Consider the following 23,497-nt stretch of genomic DNA (forward strand, 5'->3'; position numbering starts at 1 on the left):
ACAGCCGGGGTCTGCCTCCTCCCTGTCCCACCACAGCAGGAGCCAGGAGCCCAGCTCAGGGGGGCTTTACCAACACAGCCACGAGTCGGGCTGTGGAGACAGCCACGTCCTCCCTTAGGGCAAGAGAAGAGAGGTGGGCTGGCACCCGGTGCCCAGGGAGGGCCGCGGGGTTTGTCCCCAGGGGGAGCCAAGCCCTCCTCCCCACTGAGCAGCTCCCAGGGAGCAGCCACAGCTCAGGGCAATCAGCCCGTTCTTGATGACCATGATAATTAACAGCGACTGAGGAAAACACACAGCCATCCCTCCTGGGAGCGGAGCACCCAGGTTCCCCGCAGGCTGCAGGCAGGACACAGCTGGGGGAGGGTAGGGAGAGCCCGGCCACAGCACTTGGCCACCGTGCTCGGCCACCGTGCTCAGCCAGCGCGAAGCAAGATGAGGAGTGAGGGGAGAAAGTGCTTCCCTGCTCCCTGCCTGACCCCGGGGCAGCGGTCAGCACCCGCAGGGTGCCCCGGGCCCCGAACCCAGGCAAGGGTGGCCCCGGGACACTTGTCCCCAGGGCAGCTTTGGGCAGGGGGGAGCTGGTGATTTCACCTGCAGCCAAGGCGAGGGTCACACTGCTCCTGGGGCGGTGAGCGCAGCAGCGACGGGCCCATGCGGCTCTGGCCATCCCCGTGTTCCCACCAGCCCTCACTGGGCACCAGGCATGCAGCCCTCCCCACTGTGGAGGAAGAGGCAGCAAACCACCCAACAGGCAGCTTGCAGCATAAATCAATTAAAAACTCAATTTTTCTACCCTGCGGAGGCTGTAGGCTCAGTCCAGGTTCCCCAGATTTCTCTCCACTGCTGGGGGGAAGCCTCGTAATTTCAGCCAGACTTTGGAAATACATGTCTAAAACCCACTGAAGTACGGCTAACAAACTTTTTCTAGCTTACAGTGGTTTGATTCAAAATTAGACAGTATTATACTTTAGTCCTTTTCATCCCTCTGAGCTATGGAAGTAATATAGCAAGCTCTTGGCTAGTTACTCATTTTATTACAAATAAGCATTTAATGACCGAGTCAGTTGCACAGTTTTGGCCAAAACAAAAACATTTCAGAAGAAAGAAAACAAAGTTGTGCTACAGATAAGGAATGGTCTCACACTGCTGGAGAACCAGCCACTTCACAGCTGGTGTTTGTTCAGTACAGAGAGCATCTCGACTCGGTTACTCATTTTTGCAGAACTGTTGTAACTGGCACACACGAAGAATGCTCAAAGCTTTCCAGGCTAAAAGCAGCTTTACGGCGTGTGTTTAAAATAATTGAGGAACAAAGCAAGAGGGGCTGTGGAAAAGATCACTTAAGATGAGACAGGACAGTGTTTAATCAAGTTTGGCATCAGACAACACAGGAGTTAGTACTCAGCCAGGCTCAAGACGTTCAGCTTTCTCCAAACTTTAATGAAGAGATCTGAACATATGACACTTCAGACAACTGAGACACTTTCTTCCTTTCTTCTAAATTACCAAAGACCAAAAACTGTGTTGCTTACACTGCAGCGGGGGGGGGGCGGGGCAGGGAACAAGTGCATTTCCCACCCCAGAACTGCAAAGCTGAGCTCGTCATCGCAGGACAGCACGCTACAAACTGAACCGGAGTAACACTGCAGGCAAATGGCAAAGCCCCTCCCTCAGGAAACAGCACTTCTGTATTGCATCGAGTGCGGGACACGCGGCTCCGCCGTATAAAAAAAAAGGCAACGGAAGGCTCCACTTCCAATCAATGAAAAAAAGCACCATGAACTGTTCAGTCCAAGGCAAATCGCACGGGAGCTGTTAAAGGCAGCATCTGAAAGTAGTTCACTTTCTTTTCTGTACCTCCCCCTTGATGCAAGGAGTTGAAAGTTCCCAGCCCAAGAAGCAGCACCAGCAAACACTGGCATAGGAAGGGCTAACAGTTACGCCTCATTTCAGGCAACAATGGGCTTTCCTGACAGTTTTGCTTTTTTTTTTTTTTTCCTCCTTTTTTTTTCCCCACACGATCCAAGTTAATTGCATCCCTGCAGAGTGACGTATCACAGTTAGAGCTGATCATGTTCCAGATTAACTCTATTCCAGGAAGATTTTCCTGGTTAAAAGTTCATTGCCGGCAATGAATGCAGCAAGACCACCAGTGCCAAATGTTTTTAAATACTAGTGGAAAAAAAAAAAACCAACAACAACCCAAAAGAGAACAAAATATCTCCCCCCCCCCAAAAAAAAAAAAGACTGCATAAAGCTGAACAGACCCATCCTCTGCAGCGCAGCACAGCACAGCTCAAAGAACTGAGCAAGCCCCCAAAATCTAGTCTCATCCACACAATTTCACCAGTAAGTAACAAAGACTGCTGAGGGAGCAGAGAGGCTGGAGAAAGCAACTGAACTGTCAGTGTCCAAGATATAAACTCATGCCAGCGTTACCATGCATTAGGAAGGAAGTGTGCAGCTGGATTCTCCCCAACACATCAAATCCCAAACCCAAATTTGCTTTTTATCTCCAAGATGGTGCTAACTGAAGAAAGTCTAGAGGTGCATGTGCTGTGATGAGCTCTCCTCCAGAAATAAACAATCTACACAGAAGATAAACGAAGGACAGAAGAGTTGAGGAAATAAAAGGGACATGATTTCATAACAAAAATTATAAAACCATAACTTAAGAAAGCCCAAAGCTGACAGTGTTCAAGCTATTGCTATAAGAATGCCTGGAAAATCTAATGAAGACTCTTCTCTTCAGTGAAGACACATCTGGAGAAAGAGAGAAAAAAAAGGAGCAGGAAATTACTGACAGCAAAGAGCAACAGGCTGGAACTGCCCAGCACACTGAAGTCCGAGTCTTATGTACGTCATCCCAGACAAACGTTAATGCATGGGACCTGACAACACTTTTCCTCCCAGGACAAGAGATGTCTATTAGTTTTAGAGGGGCACTACAGCAACATTAAGACCAGTGTATTACACCCCTAAGAAAGCAAGCTCCTTCTCGAAGTCAACGTTTAAATAAATTGTAGGGAGTGAGCACTGTTAAGCTAAGAATTAACTTCCTGCCCTTCCCAGCTCTGCCCATGGCCAGTACCAAAGGAAAAGCTTCATTATGATATAGTATTAAGAGAGAGTCGAGCTGAGACGTGTACCAGCAGGCCAGTCAGCCAGACAGGGGACACGCCACACATGCAATGTCATTTTCCCTACAATTTCTTCATTTGGGGATGGCCTCCAAGCAGTCGGGTATCAATGCAGCACCCAGACTGGTCACATTAGGGAGCACACTGTATACTGTCAGCAAGCCAAAGGTTCAGAATATCTTCAAGGAGGATAAAAATTTACAGAGAGGATTCTTCAACTTTTTAATTTGCTACTGTGCCAGATTGGAAGAACCCAACACCAAGCAATGTCAGCTATCCTCAGCACCGCAAAGGCCCAGTCCCATGACCATGGATGGGGAAGTAATTCTGCACTAGACTCAGGCTAACCCTCGTTTTCACTCTGCAGTTAACTTTGGAAGCATCTGTTATATGAAGGAAAGGGGGAGGAGGGAAGAGTTGGACATCCTTGGTCCCCTGGCATTCAGCAATAAACCCCTGCTCTCACTTGACATGAGTGTGCACAAATGCTGCTTAACTTCTCCAAAACCACCACATAAAACCAGCTAGAGCAGTGGGAAAAAAAAAAAGTTACATCCACGATCACCTACTGCACAAAGGGAGAACTCATCTAAAAATTAAGTCTACCTTTTTTTGCTGGTGAAGTCTGAATGCTAGGTTTTAGTGCCCCCCCCCCCCCCCCCAAGACTGGATTATATACATCCGATTTTCACATCCACCTAACATCTGCAGCAGCTATTACAATTCAGAGCTCAAGCGCACTAGTTTGACAGAGAAACTTGCTGTCTCAAGAGATGGGGGAGAATGGCAATTTCAAAAAAGTTCTTTAGCAAAGGTGAGAGATTGCTCCCAAAATACTAAACTTTCTAAATCCAGTAACCCCTTGCTCAGCTTTGCCTCCATTTTCAGGAATGTGTGCTGTATTTGTGCTTTGTTTCTTTATTTGAATTTAGTCTCAAACTCCCACATGTATTTTTATACTTTGTGTCAATTTGCTAAGGAAATACCCACCCACATCTGTTACACAGACACTAGGTATTATGCACCCTGCAGCACAGCTGGAACACGTGTGTGAGCACCAGCACTTCTCATGGTGTGCTAGTTTTCTACTGATATGAAACATTCAGAAGCCAGGAGGAAAGACTGAGCAAGGAATTTTTTCCTTAAGTAAAGGAGGTTGAGGTCATTAGAAGTTACCAGGAATCAGTCATGATTTACTGATGGAAACTTCAGCTCTGTTATCTCCAAGTCAGGCGAGCTGCTGCCACTTCTGTCACTGTAGGTGTCTCTGCAGAATTCAGAAAGATCTTGTTTTACGGAGCACAAGTGCTTTATAGACCTAGATTTGCATCAGCAGTTAGTGGGGTTTGGTAGTAAGTACTCCTAGCTGAGGTTGAAAAGCAGAGCACACAAAATTCCTAGTGTAGCTGTCCCTTTGGAAATAGGGCTGAGTCATCATCAATTTTAAGGTTTGTGAATTAAAATCATTATACATATAATAGGTATTTTATAAGGCAAAGTTATTCTAAATGAAATTCATTAAAAAGGAAATAGGAGACTGGTTAACCACCCATAAGCCATTCTATTTCAGCTTCCCAGTAACAGCTGATTGCCTTTAATCCATTAAACAGCTTTTTCAGAATCACAAAATAATTCAGATCAGAAGGGACCTCAGGAAAGTTACACCACAGGGACAGCTATCAGCTCAGACACGACTGCTCAAAGCTTTATCCAGTCACATTCTGAAATTCTCCAAGGATGGAGACTGCGCAGCCTTTCTGGGCAACTTGCACCAATGCACAACTGATCTAATGGTGAAAGAGATCTTCCTTATATCCAGTCGGACCTCTTATTTCCATTTATGTCCATTGTGTCTCATCCTCCCACCATGCACTTCTGTAAAGATCCTGTTTTCATCTTCTTGATAACATTTTTGTAGGTGTTGGCAGGCTGCTCCTAGGTGCCCCATAAAGTCTTCCCTTCTCCAGGCTGAACAAGCCCAGCTCCTTTGCCCTCTACTCACTAGGCAAGTACTCCAACCTCCTGGCCTTCTCAGTAGCCCTCCACTAACCTCTCTCCAATTTATCGATGTTTTACTTTTACTGGGCAACCCCAAACTGCACAGAATATTCTAGATGTGGTCTAACAAATGCCAAGTGAAGAGACATAATCACTTCTCTCCATCTACTGGCTGTGCTTTTACTCATACAGCCCAGGATGCTGCTCATCCTTCCTTCGCTGCCAGCACACACTGCTGGTTCATGTTCAGTTTGCTGTTCGCCAAGACCTCGTCAGCAGAGCTGCTGCCCAGCTCAGTCCCCAGCCTGTGTGACTGCAAGGGGTTCCTAGGTGCAGGACTCTGCATTTGTCCTTGTTAAGCCTCATGAGGTTCCTGTTGGCCCACTCCTCCAGCCCAGGTCCCTCGGAAGAGCGGCCCCATCCTCAAGTGTATAGTCTGTTCCCCCAAGTTTGGTGTCACATGCAAACCTCATTAGAATGCAATGATCGAGACTTACCTGAAAACTTGACAAGAGTTACAAAAGCACAGGAATAATGGGGAGTACAGGCTGGTCTATAACGGTCACCAATATTTTTAGATAATATGCTAACCATGAAACAATTTGTGACCACAATCACAAAAGACTCCAAGAGCAGATAAAACTAACTTAGGATGCTGCAGTACAGAGGAAACTTCAGCTCCTCTGCTGTGAGAAGTAAATTCAAACTCAAATGTGCAAAAGCAGGAAATTAAAATATCCCTCAACCCTTGGAAGCATGGAAATGAGGCACCTTCACAGAGAAACTCTCTTCAGAGCAGATCAGTCAGAGCACAACTGACAGCCATTCTCCAGACACTGACTCAGGAACTCCTGTGGTGGCAGCTGCATTGCAGCTCAACCCAGAAAGGCCAATACTTTCCTTTTTGCATTGCTTTAGTTTAATACATTCAGCGCTATTTCTCTTTTGCATTTAGTTTGGGGGTTTTTGTTTAGTGCATGTTAGCACTCCAGCTACACAAGCAAATCCTCTGTGTTCTCCTCCATAAGGAGGAAAATGGGTCACTACCAAAGTGACATTTATTTGTTGCATATTGCCACAACTGCCGAGCAAAACTGCAAGGCATTAGGGAGTAGCAGAAGAAAGTAAATGCACCATTAAGTCTACCCAAAACATTAGTTGCTTTGCAAACTGAGAAAAAAGACAGCTTAAGTCAGCAGGGGAAAAAAAAAAAAAAAAAAAAAAAAAAAAAAAAGAAGCTGCTACCACCAGGGCCCATTCTTTAAACCAGCAACAGGAACAAGTTTCTTAAGGACCAACCTGTACCTAGAACTTGTACAAGGAACACTGGGAAAACCCCACAAGGTCTCCAATCATCTAGAAGAGCAGGCCCAGCTGCAGTTTCCCCAAACACAAGACTGCAGAGTTACTCTCCCTGAAGTCAGGACCTCACTGTGGGACAGCTCTATGGCACTACAGTCAATCTTAAAATGCAAGACAAGAGGTTTCAAAGAAAGAGTGGAAAGAAGAGGTGTTGCAAATACCCCCTAGTTACTGCACAGTAACTTTGTGCCAAGAGGATTCTCTGGTTTATCCTGTAGGAAGAAGCACTGCCCTGTGAAAGGTCTGACTGGTGTCTTCCTTCAACCTACCTGGGTGAGAGCCTGCAGCCCTTTTGTAGATAATGTGTGAGTCTTCCTGCACATGCCAGGAGGAGGCCGAAGTATGGGGGAGATGGCTTAATTGGTCTAGAGAGGAATTCAGGGTGGTACTGAACACCAACAAAGAAAGGATGGTCTAAGAGAAAGAAACAGAAAATATTAATGTCAATTCACTTAAGCCTGTGGCTGAACTGCAGTTCAAAGTGCTGATCACACTGAAGCCCTGATGATGGGGAAGAAGTGTCATTTCTTTTCTGCCTTTTGTCCCTAAATGGACAGGCACATGGGATTCTTCTTTTAGTGTCCCGCTCAAAAACCTGCTCAATTACCCTCCAAACATTTTCCCTTGTAAATACAAACACCCACAAACTAACTACTTAAGTACCCACCTTCCAACTCAACTACTTCCATTCGCTCTCCCTCCTCATCCTGGCCTACAAACTTCAAACCTTGCTCTTCGAAACACTTCTTCAATTCTGGATTGACCTAGAAGACCAGAAGCAAGAAAACCCATGATCTCTTGTGTTTGGATTACACAGAAAAGCTCAATACCTACAACATCAATTTTACCTCAAATCTGTGTCTATGTCTCTCTTCCAAGAAATCATGATCTCCATATAGCTTCCCTACACCAAAAGGAAGACATTTCTTAGAGCAAATGCTGAACAGTTCGCACGATGCCAAGTTTTAAGAAGTTCATATGAATAGCATCACCAGAATCTGCCACTTCTAGAAGGGACCAAATTCATTGATGTCCATTTCACTACCAGAACAAAATCTGCAAACACCCACCATTCGAGGATGCTTTAACACTCCCAGGTCTCACTTCCCCATGCCCACCACACATGCACATCATTCCCAGGAAACACTTCCAAAAGAGGTAAGAAATGCCTTACTCATGACTGAATTCTTGGTTTGGAAGAGTGTCCGTCTCTTGCCAAGCCTCATGGTCCCACCCATTTGCCCAGGATTATGTTCTGGCATGTCTATGACCTGCAAAAAGCATTCAGAGAGGAAGGTGAGACTGAGGGAGGGTAACAGTCCCAGGCAGACTCTAAAACATTAACGAGGGGGAAAAAAAAACAACATCCATACAGAAAACAGGCAAACTAACCCAAGCAACACTGTCTTGACAAGGTAGACCAACAGAACTAGATTAGTTAGCTGAGTTATCCTAGTAAAGGCTGTGCAGAACATACAGAAGGTTTGCAGGTTTTCAGGAACCTTTAGCATAGGAAATGGTCTCAGTCAAAGCCTACACAGATCACATGCACTAATAAATACTGTGCTATTTACTGAACCAAATGTTAAAAAAAAACCAAAAACAAATTTACAGAAACAAAACCCCCAAATCAGAATCCCTTATACTTTGATAAATAACTTCATAAGCTGTTTGTTGTTTTTTTTTTAAACTTCCTTTTCAGTAGCATTTTAAATTATAGCAGAAGCAAATCATTATGGTGGACCTGGACAAGGCACGTAGAGCCTGCAGTCTTAGAAAGGCAGGTTCACAAATCTGTCCAGAAATGTTCCAAGGAATTTATGTCTGTCTATGTTAATTTCTGAGATCAAAATTAAACAGTTATGCAGTGGAATCTGGATATCACCAAATCTTTAACATTTACCTGTGAAATCAGTTACCTTTCAAACTGCCCTTTACGAACCTTTTACCTCCTAGAAAACACCTTGTTTTATGAAAAAGTGCAATTAAAAATAAAAATAAAATAAAAAATACCAATGTTTCACCTAGAATAACCACTGCAATCTTCTATGAAGCAGCAACTGCCATACAGTTAACTAGGCAAAGACATTTTTTCAGATTAGTAAATGATGGAAGACAGACTTAAAAGCCAAAAGAAATAATAATCCAAGCTCTTAACTGTACCAACAGGTATGTGCAGCGAAGTCTAGCACAGAAAGGGTCTTACAAGCAAGTCATCCTAAACTCACCACTGGATGAGCAGTTCTGGGGTCAAATTCTGTCGAGTTAGCATCTGCAATGTAACGTTCATCGATTAGAAACATGAAGTCCCTCACACCGTGACATGCACGTGCAGGACCTCCCCCATGTACAGCTGCAGCTTATCCCCACACTTCTGGCAAGTGGCGACCTTAACTGTGCTGAGCCACTCACCTGCACAGAGCCGCCAGCTCAGCTCCAGACAACAGAAACAGAACTCTGTCAGCACTGTTTGACATGAATTTCTGAGACTGCCTGGAGGTTACAATCTTAGGGCAACCAGTTTAGTGCTCTTGGTGATGATAGCAAGGGTCATTCAGGAAAAGCACATATTCAACATCTTAGAATATTTTAAATAAAGCCAGGGAGCAAGAAGGGAGCAGAAGTACTCCGAGAAACACATTTTCCCCTATCTTCACTACTAGTGAGACTCAGAATCAGGCTGAGAAACTAAATTTAGCACTCCGTAAAGGGAGTTTTGACAAGAGGGACTTAGTCAATCCAAGCAGTGGAGCCCAGAAAGCAATTCAACTTGGTGCAGTAGGTGCAACTGCCTGGTCAGCTGAATTGCTTTTTGGTCTTCATTCCCACTGGCTACAACGGGAATTTAGGATGTCCAGCATACACAAGCACAACTCCACTGAGGTGTTTTATTCAGGAGCTGAACCTCACTCTAAGCAACAGAAAGTTTTCTGTCATAAGCATGCCTTACTCCATTGATTTAGTGGGCATGGTTGATGGTTGGACTCAATGATCTTGAAGGTCTTTTCCAACCTAAATGATTCTATGATTTTTATCTGAATAGGATACGGAAACTGTTCTTTTTCCTTTGAATTAGCAAAGGAGATGGGGAATTTTACAGGCCTAGAAAAAAAATTTAAATCTACCTAGCAATGAAAAATTAGAAGTTACAGGTATTAAAAAAAATTACAGGTATTACTCAAGCAGTCAAAGAAATGACAAAAACCCAGGAAGGCTTTTATGCAATTACCTTGCCAACCAAGAACACTGCGCGCAAACTCCACAACTGCTAACTGCATTCCCAAACAAACTCCTGCAGAAGGCAAGGCAGAACACAGATCAAGTCAAGACAAGGACTGCTGAGCCCATATTGCAAAGCACACACACCTTCACAGAGCAGACGTGAGTCAGAGGAAAACATGGATGAGACAGACCTTTGACTTGGATTTAGGGGTCTGCTCACTCTGTACCAAGTAGTTCTGACAAGTTTTACTCCACCCCTCCCTTCCCTATCCACTGCTCACACATTTCCAGTCTCTCATTGTATTCATTTTGCTTAAATGTAGCCACATATTTCTTTGTGCCAAGATCACCACAGCCTCCTCTGAAACTTCCTTGGAGACTCCTACCCCCTCATTATAGAGATTCCTTGTCATCACATCCCAGCCAACTCCAACCACTTCAGAGCTAACTACAGATGATGGCTATATTACCCGGTTGGCCTTCCTCTGCCAATTATCTTCAGAATTGTACATTCTAGATACTAATGAAAATCAGTAAAGCTCTTGCTGCAGACCAGTTAGGCTGTTATTCAACGTCCTCCTTCTTATGGATGAAACATGCTTCTCACCTAAGAAGGGTTTTTTCTGTTTTCTTGCCCAGGAAATAGCTTGAATTTTGCCTTCTGTCCCTCGAACACCAAATCCACCAGGAACCAGAACTCCGCTGTATGAAAATGAAAAGATTCTATTCACATGGGGCTCACCAGCGTAGTTCCCCCCAACCACATACTACCCCTCTCCTGTAAAATCTTGGACTTGCAAGACCTTGCTCCTGAAAAGGGCTTTAAAGTGCCCTGTGTGGCAAAGCCTGTCTGCAGCACGGTTTCCATATGACTTCACAGGAGCCATCATATAAAACGTCACAGAATTTTCAGGGAAACATTTTAGAAATGCAAATTTTACCTTTCCAAGAAATCTCAAATACAATGCAGGTTACAATACTAGAATGGTTCATGTTGCACGACTCACATGCTCTGCACCAAACATGTTTGCAAACATATCATCCAGTCAGGCTCATGCTGCAGAAGCTGCTGGCTGCAGTATCAAGTTGTCCTAACCACAGGCACAAGGACACCAAATTCTGCAGGAGGTTCTTTGTTCTCCTGGTAGCACTCAAAGCCTGCCTCCCTGAGGGCTACCAAGCCCTACTTGTTCTTGTTTTCTGGGCTAACTCGTGGCATTCTTCTGCATCCTAACACTTTGTCCGTTCTCACACTTTCTTCCTAAAGAACTTTATACCATGTTTACACCTTCTGTCCTCTCTCTCTGGCTTTAATAGCCTTTGCCAGCACCTATCCTTTCCCTTCATTTCCTTTCACCCTGTTTCCCCACTAAGCCTCATCTGCATGATCATCTCCCCTACTGCTGCCTTTCACAAACTCCCTCACTTATTTAACAATTCTCCATTTTACATCTTATCCTAAATTTCACTGAGAGGTATTTGGGGCAATGTCAGAGTGTGCTGGTACCGTGCCTAAGAAAATAGTCTCCAGTGAGGCTCTTAATTCCAAAACTGTCAATAGCAGCAAGTTTATTAGACATGCTCCAAAGAAATAGCAAGTATTGGTCTTACTCAGCACCACACAGCTTCTGCCAAGCTTCATGGTATCGGACAGGTTCTTCCTGCAGAGTATCTGGCTCCAAGTCAGCAGAGTCAATATACTGGGAAGAAATCCAAAAAAGGATGATGAAATACTGCCACAAGAGCATACAGGGTCTCCTTAATTCTCATTAAATTAAGATGTCATCATTCTTCCTGGATAGGTCTAGAATTGTTTCCTACTGGATACCTACCTGCTTATATTTTTTCTGGGCTGATTTCCTGTCTGCTAGTCAACAAAACTCCTTTCCCCCACCATCCTACTACTGATGCACAAAGAGACACCATGTTTTTTCTGTCTTCCCCTCTCTGCAGCTCTGCTGTGACATACATGAAGTCCATGAGACCCAGACTCATTAAATGTGAAGCCTTAATGGAGCAGAGCAAGATGGGAACACACAGCTATGCAGGCAGAAACAACCACACAGCAGGAAAAAATTGAATCACTACCTCTTCAAATATACATCATTTAATCTTCAAGAGGGGCTGAAGAACGGAATAGGATATGGTGAAACACAGGCTGTTGTAATTAAAGGACGTTATGACCAATGCTCCATATGGAAAAAACCTGCAAGTTTTCCAGTTTCTCATCTCCAGTATTCCAGTATCTCTGAACTTCTGAATGTTCTGGCAGTCTGCTAACCCTTTTGAACAACCATTTTTGTTCTTTGTTTTTTTTTTTTTTTTAAAGGTTGGAATACTGCTAAACAGTTCTTTTAACCCAACATAAGATCTCCATGCATGGGGCTTACAGAACCCATTCCCCTTCTGAACTATACAAATACAGCTGTGTCAGGAAGTACCCATGGATGCATGGGCAGGGTTTACCCTTCACCAGTCTTACTTGTTTTTCTTTTCTCCTCTACTGATTTTGTAAGTTGAAAGGTAACCCAAACATAGAACAGTGCTGTTATAAAGCAAGCACCTATTCCCATGACTCACTGTCATCATGAAACGGCTGGACATTTAAAAAATATATTTAAATTAAAGTAAAATTTCTGACAACAGATACATATTCCACCTCTTCAGAGCATATAGCTACAACCAAGACCCTTAGAAGCACCTGTGCAGCCAAACCAGCATTAAAACCTTAATAAAGCATGAGGCAGAAGCATCATAAAACCCGTGAGTACCACAAGGCTAACATCAACAACCCTAAAAAGAGGATCACTTTCAACAACTGTCAGAGAAATTAAAGCAAACAGTGCCCTCCTCAAATACATCTACCACTCTATCACAGTTCAGCACGCAACACTGAGCACTGAAGAGTTCCCATCAATTACATGGACACGTTGTATATCTTACAGGATGAAAGGCTGGTTTCCTTTGAAGCCGTTTTATGCCTGACAACAGATGTTTTCATGCTGTAATCCAAGGACAATTTTAAAGTTCACTGGCTGAATCAACTCCCCCTCACTGTCTATGGGTTTGTGAAAAACTTAATTAAGATGGGTAGCACTATATATGGAAGGAGGATGGAGGAGAAATTTTAACACACAGGCACCCACCCCTACCTTAATGTCAAGTTTGTGGTTGATAGCCAGTGCAGAATGCTCCAGTGCTTTAATGACAGATGCGTAGGAATCTGAAAACTTGGTGTATTTGCCAACAAGCGCAATGGAACATGTTTCAAGGAGACGGTCATATCTACATAAAATCAAAACACAACAGTTATTTCACAGGAAAATGGGGGCAAGAATCACATTCTATTCAGCTTTTCAAGTAACATCAACAGTTGAGCTCTTGAAAGTCCGTCCAACTAGAAAGATGACGACTTTGGAAGAGATGACCTTTTATAGTAATTATGACTTAAAACCATCAAAGCAAGATTAAAAGAAAGAAGAAAAAAAACAATGACAGAGAAAAACAGTTGCAGAAAGTCATGTATAAATTAACTCATCTCTCCTTATGCTGAAAAGCCATCTTGAATAGATCCAAACTGTCTTTTCAGGAAGCTGTATTAGATTCAAAGTCTGCAGTAAACTATTAGAAGAGAGGATCAAAGCACAACTCTGCATATGTTTATACTGTACAGCATCTTCCCACGCTGCTTCTGACTGAGTTCACTTCCACAGCTAGAAATACAGAAAGGACTTTTGTCGTGGTTTAACCCCAGCTGGCAACTAAGCACAACACAGCCGCTCACTTACCTCCCCTCACAGTGAGATGGGGGAGAGAATCAGAAGGGTAAAAGTGAGAAAACCCATGGGTTGAGATAAGGACAGTTTAATTGGTAAAGCAAAAGCCACGCACCCAAGCAAAGCAAAACAAGGAATTCATTCACCACTGCCCATCAGCAGGCAGGTATTCAGCCATCTCCAGGAAAGCAGGGCTCCATCACGCATAACGGTTACTTGGGAAGACAAACACCATCACTCCAAACGTCCCCCCCTTCCTTCTTCCCCCAGCTTTATATACTGAGCATGATGTCATATGCTATGGAATATCCCTTGGGTCAGCTGGGGTCAGCTGTCCCGGCTGTGTCGCCTCCCGACTTCTTGTGCCCCCCCAGCCTACTTGCTGGTGGGGTGGGGTAAGAAGCAGAAAAGGCCTTGACTCTGTGTAAGCACTGCTCAGCAGTAATGAAAATATCTCTCTATATAATCAACACTGTTTTCAGCACAAATCCAAAACATAGCCACGCACTAGCTACTATGAAGAAAATTAACTCTATCCCAGCCAAAACCAGCACAGACTTCTAGAGTCCTAAGGCTGTACTGCCTACACTTTCAATGCTCAGCACCTGACAGCACAGGATTTATGCAGCATTCTTGGCTACAGCTAAGAGATTGTTGAAGTTTATTTCACAATTGCTAAGTACCTTCAACCAACATGGTTACGGAGGGCTTTCCCCATCCAAAGAAAATGTTATTGACAGTGGTGGCTTGTGTCCGGCATATAAAAGAAAATACCTAGATCTTGAAAATTAATTTCGTGTAAGGATGTAATGGTTTAACCCCAACCAGCAGCTAAGCACCATGAAGCCGCTCACTCACTTCCCCCCCACCCAGTGGGATAGGGGAGAGAATCAGAAAAAAAATCCTAAAACTCAAGGGTTGAGATAAGAAGAGTTTAATAGAACAGAAAGGAAGAAAATAATAATTATAATATTAACAATAATAAAAGACTTGGAATATACAAAACAAGTGATGCACAATGCAATTGCTCACCACTTACCGACCAATGCCCAGTTAGCTCCTGAGGAGTGATCCACACCTCCCCAGGGCCAACTCCCCCCAGTTTGGGTCAGCTGCTGTGAGTGTCCCCTCCCAGCTTCTTGTGCCCCTCCAGTCTTCTTGCTGGCTGGGCATGAGAAGCTGAAAAATCCTTGACTTTAGACTAAACATTACTTAGAAACAACTGAAAACATCAGTGTTATCAACATTCTTGTCATACTGAATCCAAAACTAACACTATACCAGCTACTAGAAAGAAAGTTAACTCTATCCCAGCCAAAAGCAGGACAAAGGACAAACATATTTAAGGCTTCAGAAAGGGCCAGAATGCTGACTGAGAAGACTCAATTCACTATTTCCCCATGAACATGGAGTCTATTCCCCACAAGAAAAAAACCACTGTGTCCTAGGAGTCTCAGAACAGTTACAAAACAGTCATTTCACTTGCTTGAAAGCATACTCAAAAGGTATGTTTTTATTGACACTCCTGATGACTCCTACATATGCGTACATAAAGGATTTCAACACTTTGTAATGTCACTGGGGTTTTTTGTATAAAAAGGGAGGGCAGAGCTGTCCACGTTTTGATTACTTCAAACTGATTTTGACATAGACAGTAAACTACCAACACAAGATATGGAACTCGGTAACATTATCTTACAGGATTTTGTGAAGAAAGGCTGAGAGAGTTGGGGTTGTTCAGCCCTGGAGAAGAGAAGGCTCTGGGGAGACCTTCTTGAGGCCTTTCAATACTTAAAGGGGGCTTATAAGAAAGATGGGGACAAACTTTTTAGTAGGGCCTGTAGCGATAGGACAACGGGTAATGGTTTTAAACTAAAAGGGAGTAGATTTAGACTAGATATAAGGAAGAGATCTTTCACAATGAGGGTGGTGAAACACTGGCACAGGTTGCCCAGAGAGGTGGTCGATGCGCCATCCCTGATTCAAGGTCAGGTTGGACGGGGCTCTGAGCAACTTGATCTAGTTGAAGATGTCCCTGCTCATGGCAGGGGGGTTGGACTAGATGACTGTTAAAGGTCCCTTCCAAACCAAACCATTCTGTGATTCTATGATTCTCATGTTGAAGAAGTTTTTTTTCAAACAGTTAAACATCTAGGAAGAAAATACATTGGCGGGGAGGGGCAGGCAGAATTTGAGCGCATAAGAACACTTGAGGAACATGAAGTAACACTCATCACCTAATAACCAATGACCAAGAAGAGAAACTAATCTGGAGCCTTAACTCAAACTACGCCCAGTGGTGCAGCTCACCTGTCAGCCATTTCCTTCCACTTCATGAGCATCCTCCTGGGCTGCCTCTCAATGGGAAGGTCAAGCCTGTGTCTGAAGTAGTCAACAACTCCCTGCTCCTCTAACAACAGAGGAACCCGATAGATAGAAGAGACATCATGAACACAGATGACCTGTTCATACAAAATGAATGTCATTAAAACAGATCTAAGTGCCTGTGCAATTATTTTAAGACAGATATTCAGAGAGCTTCTGTCTCTAGCAGACAATCATATGACTACCTAAACTTCCAGGAAATTTTATCTGTTGAACAACATATGAATAGCTTAATACCAGTTTCCACATGCTTGAAAAGGTCACCCTTCAACACTTCCCAGGTATTACTGCTCACTGGAACTCCTTGGGAAGGGCCGTAACATGATAACCTAGCAGTAAGAAAGTCAGCTGCTACGCAAGTTATGCGAGCGCATAGCAAAGTTCAAAGAACACTTCAAAGAGACTTCTCCTATGATACAGCCTTCTTGGCAATCTTAGTTGAAACTACAGCTAAACTGCCCACAGGCCCAGCTTCCCCATTTCCCACCATTGTTGCTCTTAACCAGGGCTCCCAGTTTGATTAAAGCCCAGGGAAATCCGCGATCTCAATATAGCAATAACTTTTACAGGGCGTCCTTCATCAAACTTCAGATTAAACAACTACGAGCAAAGAATTCTTAGGTCAATGAGGAATATCTACATCAACAGTTCTAGTTCACTGAAATGGGCTTCCTCAGAAAAGGAAAGATGGCTCTGGACAACTGTCACCTATCTATCAAGAATGAGACTGTACTTTAGGGATCAAAAATATACTGGCACAACTATTTTTAAATCCTCATTTCTCCGGACTCAAATTGAAAGCAGAGTTCAACACTGCACCAGTAAACCCCTTAGGCTGCAAATTTTCCTCCTTTACAGTCAATAGCATTTACTTCTTGATTCAAGTGCAACTGCAGTCAGAGAAACAGCCATGTAAAATTGCACTAAACTTCCTGGAAAGGGACTGACAAGAGCCAACTTACTTTCAACTCCTGGCCAACAAGAGGTAGGTATCGTACTGCTAACACATCAATATTATTGCCAGCTAATTCTGAATGTAATACTTGAAACTGCAAGACTCAGTTTGATCTTGCTGTACAGAAAATTAATAAAAATTACTTGACAGGGACTGGAATTGCAAAGTGATACACAGTCTTTCACAAAAAGACAAAATTTTTCAAGCTCCAGCTGGACTGGAAGATGCTAATATTTAACCTACAGACCATTTGATTATTTTTCAAGGTCTACCTCAGACTATGCTATGCAGAGTAGTCTCAGTATAAAAAGAATCATGCTAACATGGAATTTTTGCATATCATGTAACATTCAAGTGAAGCAATGCTTCTCTCAAATACCATTTCAACTTTTCTGTGCAATCTCTCCTCATGAAATCTTGGGCAGAAGAATAATACCATGAAAAGAGCAGTGTACAAAATACATTCGTGTATCCTCTAAACCTGATTTGGGGCAACTACTCTTTGGCATCTAAATACTGGAAAATCTCATTCTTCTGTATTCACAGAAGGAATGTGGAAGGATAACTAAGGTCAAAAACAGCTATTCAGAAAATACCTTGGATTCCATCGAATTCTGTAAGCCTACGCTAACTACCTTGGAAGAAAGCCTGGGTGCTGGCATAAAAAGGACTATTTTTACAGCCGTTACATGTGTAAGGAACATAGGTAAGACAAAGCAGCAAATGAATTATGCAGTTAACAAGAGACGCAGCTAGAACACAAAAACACTACGCTCAGATAAAACTCCACTCAGCATTTGACAAACAGCTAGAATATTTATTGCAAAGAAGTGCAGACAGCAATCTTTACCTGTTCTGGTTCAACATGACAGAACATGGAAATCTTTTCTTTTACTGAGGTATCCAATGGAGTGGAGCACCTGCAAACAATCTAACAAAACAGCAACATCAAGGTTGTGAAGCAAAACAGAAGTACTCAGACATTCATATAATAAACCTCTAAAAAGCTGCCCTTCTGCAGTCTCCACGGCTTGGGAAAAAAACCCAACTCAGTTACTCTTACTTGTTTACTACCAATATATAAGAGCTCTCAACCTAAGCATTAATTAGACTAGGATGTTGTTGCAACATGCCAGTACTGCATTTTTAAATTCAAAGCCACGCAGCAAACCTTACCAGATCTGGTGAGAGACCAAGACCTCTGAGTTCACGAACACTGTTTTGGGTGGGTTTAGTCTTCTGCTCGCCTGTAGAGCTTGGCTGGTCAGAGAAGAGCAGAAATTAGTATATCAAATTGTGATGATATGTAGCAGTGATTTGTCAGGCTAATTTGGACTCTCCACCCCCATTCATCTTGTAAAAACTTTGACCCAGTTCTTAGACAATTCACATGAAGCTTAAATACCCCTGTACACTATCATTTTAATCTCCAAGACTGAAAGCAACTGGCAGAAAGCAGAGTTCAAGTTTGTACAGTGAGCAGGTATGCATTATGGTAGGGAAGGAGAGAGCAGAGTTCCTAGGGATTTTATCTACTGCTCCCTCCAAATACCTAGTATTTCATACTTCTAATTTTTTCTCTGTAAATCACCTAGCCTGGACAGAAGGGGAAAGGAATAGAGAGAGAGGAGAAGAGAACAAAGATTGATCTGCACTCCAGTAACTACCAAGCTGCTCTGTTAAATCCGGTTTCAAGACGAGGAACACTCTCTGCTACTGTTAACATAACCATGGAAGAATTTTTTCAGCAGTGACTCCTGCAGTAGAGATTTTTTTGTTTGGTTAATACCATAAATTGTCTCCAAAACCAGAGCAGATAATACAGATGAGGTTATATCATGCATTATATGGCATAAAACACCTTCACATGCTTTTGATATTAACTGGAGTTCACCCCATCTACATGGCACATAAGGATATTTTGTTTTTCTTTGTGATTCCTAATTAACTGATTCTTATCATAGCACTGCTTCATAATACATTTTCTTAGTTGAATCTCTGAACCAAGGGCAACTGCCACTCAGATTGTTATGGCTTACACAGCATCAGATGTGAGAGTCTATGAAATTACTGTTAAAGATCAAAACACACACTAAAAATATTGACTCGGCGGGGGGAACCAAACCAGATTACATTTCAAAACACAGTATCATGTTTTGAAATTACAAAAGTAACCCGACCTATTTCATGAACTACAGCTAATGTAAATCTGCGTGGGGAAAAAAGAAAAAAAAAAAAGCACAGAGCAACAAATATTAAAGAACTCCAGGAAAAGCTTGGAATATGATCTTATTAGTAAGTCTAAATGGCTGTGAAGTCTGGCTATTTCACTGACTTTTATATTAGCTTTGCAGAAATGAAAGGCTATGCAAATGAAAGCAAACTGGAAGTTTTCAGCCCTAGAAAGCAAATTTACCTGCAAAAGCTAGGAGATAATTTCATAGAGAAAAACAGCAGTTAAAGATGCAAAATTGCATTTGCTGCAACTCCCAACTATTTATTACACATTTACACACTTTGAAAAGTTTCTGTTCACTTTTTGCGAACCTTTCTAAATATATAACCATATATTCTCTGCATGTCTTCCAGAAGTTTCTATATATAGAAATACAAATATAACAGTGCCTATAGGTATAGCATTTCAGAAACACATATTTAGGAAGCAAGTGTCGGATTGGGGAAGCCTCTGACCACCAAAACATTTTGGGTCCTTACCTGGGGAACTAGACTGACATGAATGTTACAAAAATTCTCTCTTTTGGCTTTGAACTGGAACTGGCGGAAAGCTTCAATAAAAGGCATGCTTTCAATATCGCCTACTGTCCCACCAAGCTAAAAAAGACAAAGACATTTAGAATTAAAGTTAGTACCAAAACATCACCTACTGAATTTGTACACTAAAGCATACTAAAACATACATAAAAGAACACTAAAACATCTCCCCATCACCTCCCTCCGATTCCCTAAAGGAGCATCAACACCCAATATGAAAAGGACCAGGATTTGCCAGTTGTATGTACTACTTCTACAGCCTCCAATCTACCCCAACTATTATTTTACCTTCATGATTTCCCCCAAAATCAAAAAGCCACAAGAAAAACAGCTTCTCATATGGGCAGCACCTCTCCAGGGACATTAGCTTTACCTCTATTCTCTCTTCAGGGAAAAGATTTAGATGTTACAATTATCATTTATGAACATTAGGTGGAACTGAGAAGCAAAATTTCTGTTAAGTTTTAATAACAATATAGAGTAGTTTTGGACACATGCAGGAACAGAGACAAGGCATTCTTTGGAGCACTGACAACCTCCTGTGCGTTGTCAGATAGTGCCTCCTAGGAGCTCCAGGATCCAGGCTTGTAAATCCTGGAACAGAAATTGACACTCAAGCTGCAGGGAGAGTCTTATGTCACTATGACCCGGGCACTCTGACAAGCTCCCTCTTACTGTATTAGCATACCCCATCAGCCAATTCAGCAGTCTCAGAGCCTTTGCCCTACTCTGTCTCCTCTGGCAGCAGGATGTCCCATACGATGCACAGGAAACTGCACGGGGTTTGTCACCACTAACTTGTGCCATTCCCTTTTCTAGGTCTATGCTTGAACTAGTCACTCTAAGGCTTCCTTTACCACTAAGGAGGAAAGACAACTGTTTCCAGGGGATTTACCTACCCTCCCTCTATCCACCAAGGGAGAAATGGGCACAGCGTGATTAACTCATCAACTTTGGCATATAAAGTTACAAGAGCTAAAATTAATTCTGTAGACTAATTCACAGTACACTAGAGAGCGAAACATCTCAAAAATGTAAGTGTCCAAGACCTCAGTCCTTCTACATGCAGATTCAGACACAGAGCATTCAAAAGATTAGACTGAATAAGTGATGCTAACAAGGGGGATTTTTAACCAACTCAAAAACACGCAAAGTTGAACACTACTGTAAAAAAATTTTACTATGCCAAATACAGTTCAGTTTACTCCATACAAGAAGCAAAACTGTAGGGTTTTGGTTTGGTTTTTTTGGTGGGTTGTTTTTTGTGGTTGGTTTTTTTTGGTTTTGTTTTTTTTTTTTTTGGTTTTTTTTTTTTTTGAGAGCTACAAACCTCAATCACACAAACTTGGGGTTCAATGCCATCTTCATCTACAGGAATTCGTGCCTGCCTCATTACCCATTCTTGTATAGCATCTGTGATGTGGGGAACAACTGAAAAAGAAAACCAGGCAAGGGTTAAAGCCACAACCCATGCACTTTTTTCCCCTCTAACTAATTACAGAGCAAATTATTGAAAATAACTAGCCAGTGCTTCCCATAACACTTCAGCACTGATTTGTGACTTTAAAGAAGTATGCATTTTTGAAGTGATTATTCTTGGCTGTGATTTTCAAGAGAAGTGTCTTGGCAGGAAATGTAATCCTGCCTCAATTTAAACACATGTAAGCAATGTTTCCTTTAAGCTGCAAGATTCAAGTACAAACAGTTCTTTGCTCTAAGCAGAGTGAGTTACTCTGTTTTAAACTGTCTGTAAAAGTCCTTATCCAAACCAGCTGTGGAGGATGCTCAGAAAGGGAAGGGACTGATCTGATCCTCAAAGAGCCTCTGGGTTTTCTAATAATGCAACAGTTATCAAAAGCAATAACCATTTTAACCAGCTAACAAATAATCCACAGGTGTATTAGTCTGAAGTCTGTTTGCATTTACTATTGGCTACGTTAGACAGTCAGACCCAAGTCCAGCATACAGTCCAAACAATAGGCCATATATTGCTGAGCACTGGAAAGTTTTGAGGGGCTTACAGGTAACCTGATTCAGTGTGGCACGCACCACTACACCTGCACTGGCACGTCTTCTACTTCCCCTCTTAAAAAAAACAAACAAACAAAAAAAAATCACAAGGACAGCACCTAACAAATGCAGAAGCATCCAACCAGGACAGAAATACAGAACATATTACTAAGCATCAGAAGTGAAGCTTCACATCACCTTGGACAGTTTTGCCAAGATAGTCTCCCTTCCTCTCCTTGTTGATGACATATTGGTAGATCTTCCCAGTAGTCAGATTGTTGTCTTTGGTGAGTCGGATATCGAGGAAGCGCTCATAGTTACCAAGGTCCAGGTCCACTTCCCCTCCATCATCTAGCACAAACACCTCCCCTGTAGCACACAGAAAAAGGCACAAGCGCACATGTCAAGGTGAAATGGCCCACATAAGCAATTTGTTGGTATTGCCTGTGACAGCTGGAAGAATTCAATGTAAGGAAACACCTTCTTTGAATGCTGCAGCAAGTTTAGGAGTGGCTAATAAAACTAAAAGCCTTATATAACAAAGAGGACTGAATCCCTTGACCAGGAAGCAATGATAAAAGACCAGAGAGCTCATCCCTGCTGCTTGCTGGTGGCACAATCAGCCCCACCAGTCAGTCCGGAGCTACTGACAGGCTCAGCCTGCAGGTCCCGCACACAGGACCAGATGCAACCTCTTCCACCATGCAAAGGAGATGGTTCCTTCCAGGCAAAGCCAGCCCCAGGACCCACCTGGAAGACCCCAGTGCCCAGCTCAGGGCCGGCTGCCTGCTGACAGCTCGGCCCCGGCCCCACGAGGCCACTCACCGTGCTCGTATGGGGAGAAGGTGCCAGCATCAATGTTGATGTAGGGGTCGATCTTGATGGAGGTGACATGCAGCCCGCAGGACTTGAGGATGGTGCCGATGCTGCTGGCGATGATCCCCTTGCCGATGCCCGAGATCACCCCACCCGTGACCAGGATGTACTTCATCTGCCTCGCTGCCCGACACCGACACCGCCTGAGCGAGGGCTCTGCCCCGGGCAGGCGGGGACAGACCCGCTGCCTGGAGGAGCCCCGGGCCCCCGCCGTTCCTGTCAGCCACCAAACCTCCATTCCCCCCTGTCTGCGACCAGCCCCCGCCATTCCCTCCCTGTCAGCGACCCCTCAAGTTCCCCCACCTGTCAGCGGCCCCCTCCCGCCATTCCCGCCTGTCGGTGAGAGCCGCTCCCCCCTCGCCCCCGCCAGAAGATCCCGCCGGAGTCGCGACCCCCGCTGAGCCATCAGCGCCCGCCACTCCTGTGCCGCCCCCCTCCGCGGGGGTCCGGTGGTCCCGCCCGCCCTCCCCCCGCGCCTGCCCACATGGTCCCGTCCGCTGCCGCCCCCCGCCCCTCACCTGTGCCCGCCGGGCCCCCGGGGCGGCGCGCGGAGAGTGCGTGGCGGACGGGGTGAGGGACGGAGCGCGCGCCGCGCTGCTGCCGGCCGGCTCGGCGGGGAAGCTCATGAGGCCGGCGCGCGGCGGAGCGCACGCGCAGCTCTCCCTCGGCGCCTGCGCAGTAGGGGGAAGAGGGGAGGCTACCGCGCTGCAGAGCGGGCGGGGCGGGGCGGGGCGCGGCCCTGGTAACGGCCGCCCCCCGCCCCGCCCCGCCCCGCCCTCCCCGCGCCCCTCCCCGCGCCCAGCGCCTCTGCGGGCGGCGGGCTCCGTGCCGGCAGCGGGCCGAGTGCCGTGCCAGCGGGTCCCGGACTTGGCAGGTCTCCCGTCCAGCTGCTGGGGCCTGTCACCCTGTCCATCCCCGAGGGCCGGGGGGGGCTCCAGCGCCGCGGGGTGGGAGGGCAGCAGCTCCGCGGAAAGCTGGGTGGGTGATTTGCAGCTCCGGAA

The 23,497-nt window shown here is 44.3% G+C and overlaps 1 protein-coding gene across 2 annotated transcripts; it reads right to left on the reverse strand.

The window, feature by feature from the left end:
- Positions 1 to 1,026: 1,026 nt before the first annotated feature.
- On the reverse strand, positions 1,027 to 23,152 carry CTPS1 (CTP synthase 1). 2 transcript variants are annotated; one of them, XM_030039474.2, is made up of 19 exons: positions 23,015 to 23,152; positions 22,446 to 22,619; positions 21,819 to 21,989; positions 20,941 to 21,041; positions 19,554 to 19,670; positions 18,015 to 18,098; positions 17,689 to 17,769; positions 15,809 to 15,960; positions 12,875 to 13,007; positions 11,334 to 11,422; positions 10,330 to 10,424; positions 9,730 to 9,792; positions 8,729 to 8,772; positions 7,675 to 7,771; positions 7,349 to 7,404; positions 7,168 to 7,264; positions 6,770 to 6,914; positions 4,317 to 4,407; positions 1,027 to 2,763 (listed from the first exon to the last, which is right to left on the reverse strand). In XM_030039474.2, exons 2-18 carry the CDS (start codon positions 22,609 to 22,611, stop codon positions 4,323 to 4,325), a joined length of 1,776 nt encoding a protein of 591 aa, XP_029895334.1. In that variant the 5' UTR covers positions 22,612 to 22,619; positions 23,015 to 23,152; the 3' UTR covers positions 1,027 to 2,763; positions 4,317 to 4,322. The 2 variants fall into 2 exon arrangements, with proteins under 2 accessions (XP_029895334.1, XP_040984921.1); XM_041128987.1 differs by lacking the exon at positions 23,015 to 23,152 and having other exon boundaries at positions 22,446 to 22,761.
- Positions 23,153 to 23,497: the final 345 nt, after the last annotated feature.

This window comes from Aquila chrysaetos, chromosome 16, assembly GCF_900496995.4.
Source record: "Aquila chrysaetos chrysaetos chromosome 16, bAquChr1.4, whole genome shotgun sequence".
NCBI classification, from domain to species: domain Eukaryota; kingdom Metazoa; phylum Chordata; class Aves; order Accipitriformes; family Accipitridae; genus Aquila; species Aquila chrysaetos.

What these genes read in the sequence shown, in the direction of transcription:
- CTPS1 (XM_041128987.1), bottom strand. Translation starts at nt 22,734, where the DNA reads ATGGAGGTTTGGTGGCTGACAGGAACGGCGGGGGCCCGGGGCTCCTCC. An exon ending in TTGGTCTCTCACCAGATCTG is followed by an intron (nt 17,770 to 18,014) that starts GTAAGGTTTGCT and finishes CTGTTTTGTTAG; the next exon opens with ATTGTTTGCAGGTGCTCCAC. An exon ending in GGCTGCAGGCTCTCACCCAG is followed by an intron (nt 4,408 to 6,769) that starts GTAGGTTGAAGG and finishes TGAATTCTGCAG; the next exon opens with AGACACCTACAGTGACAGAA.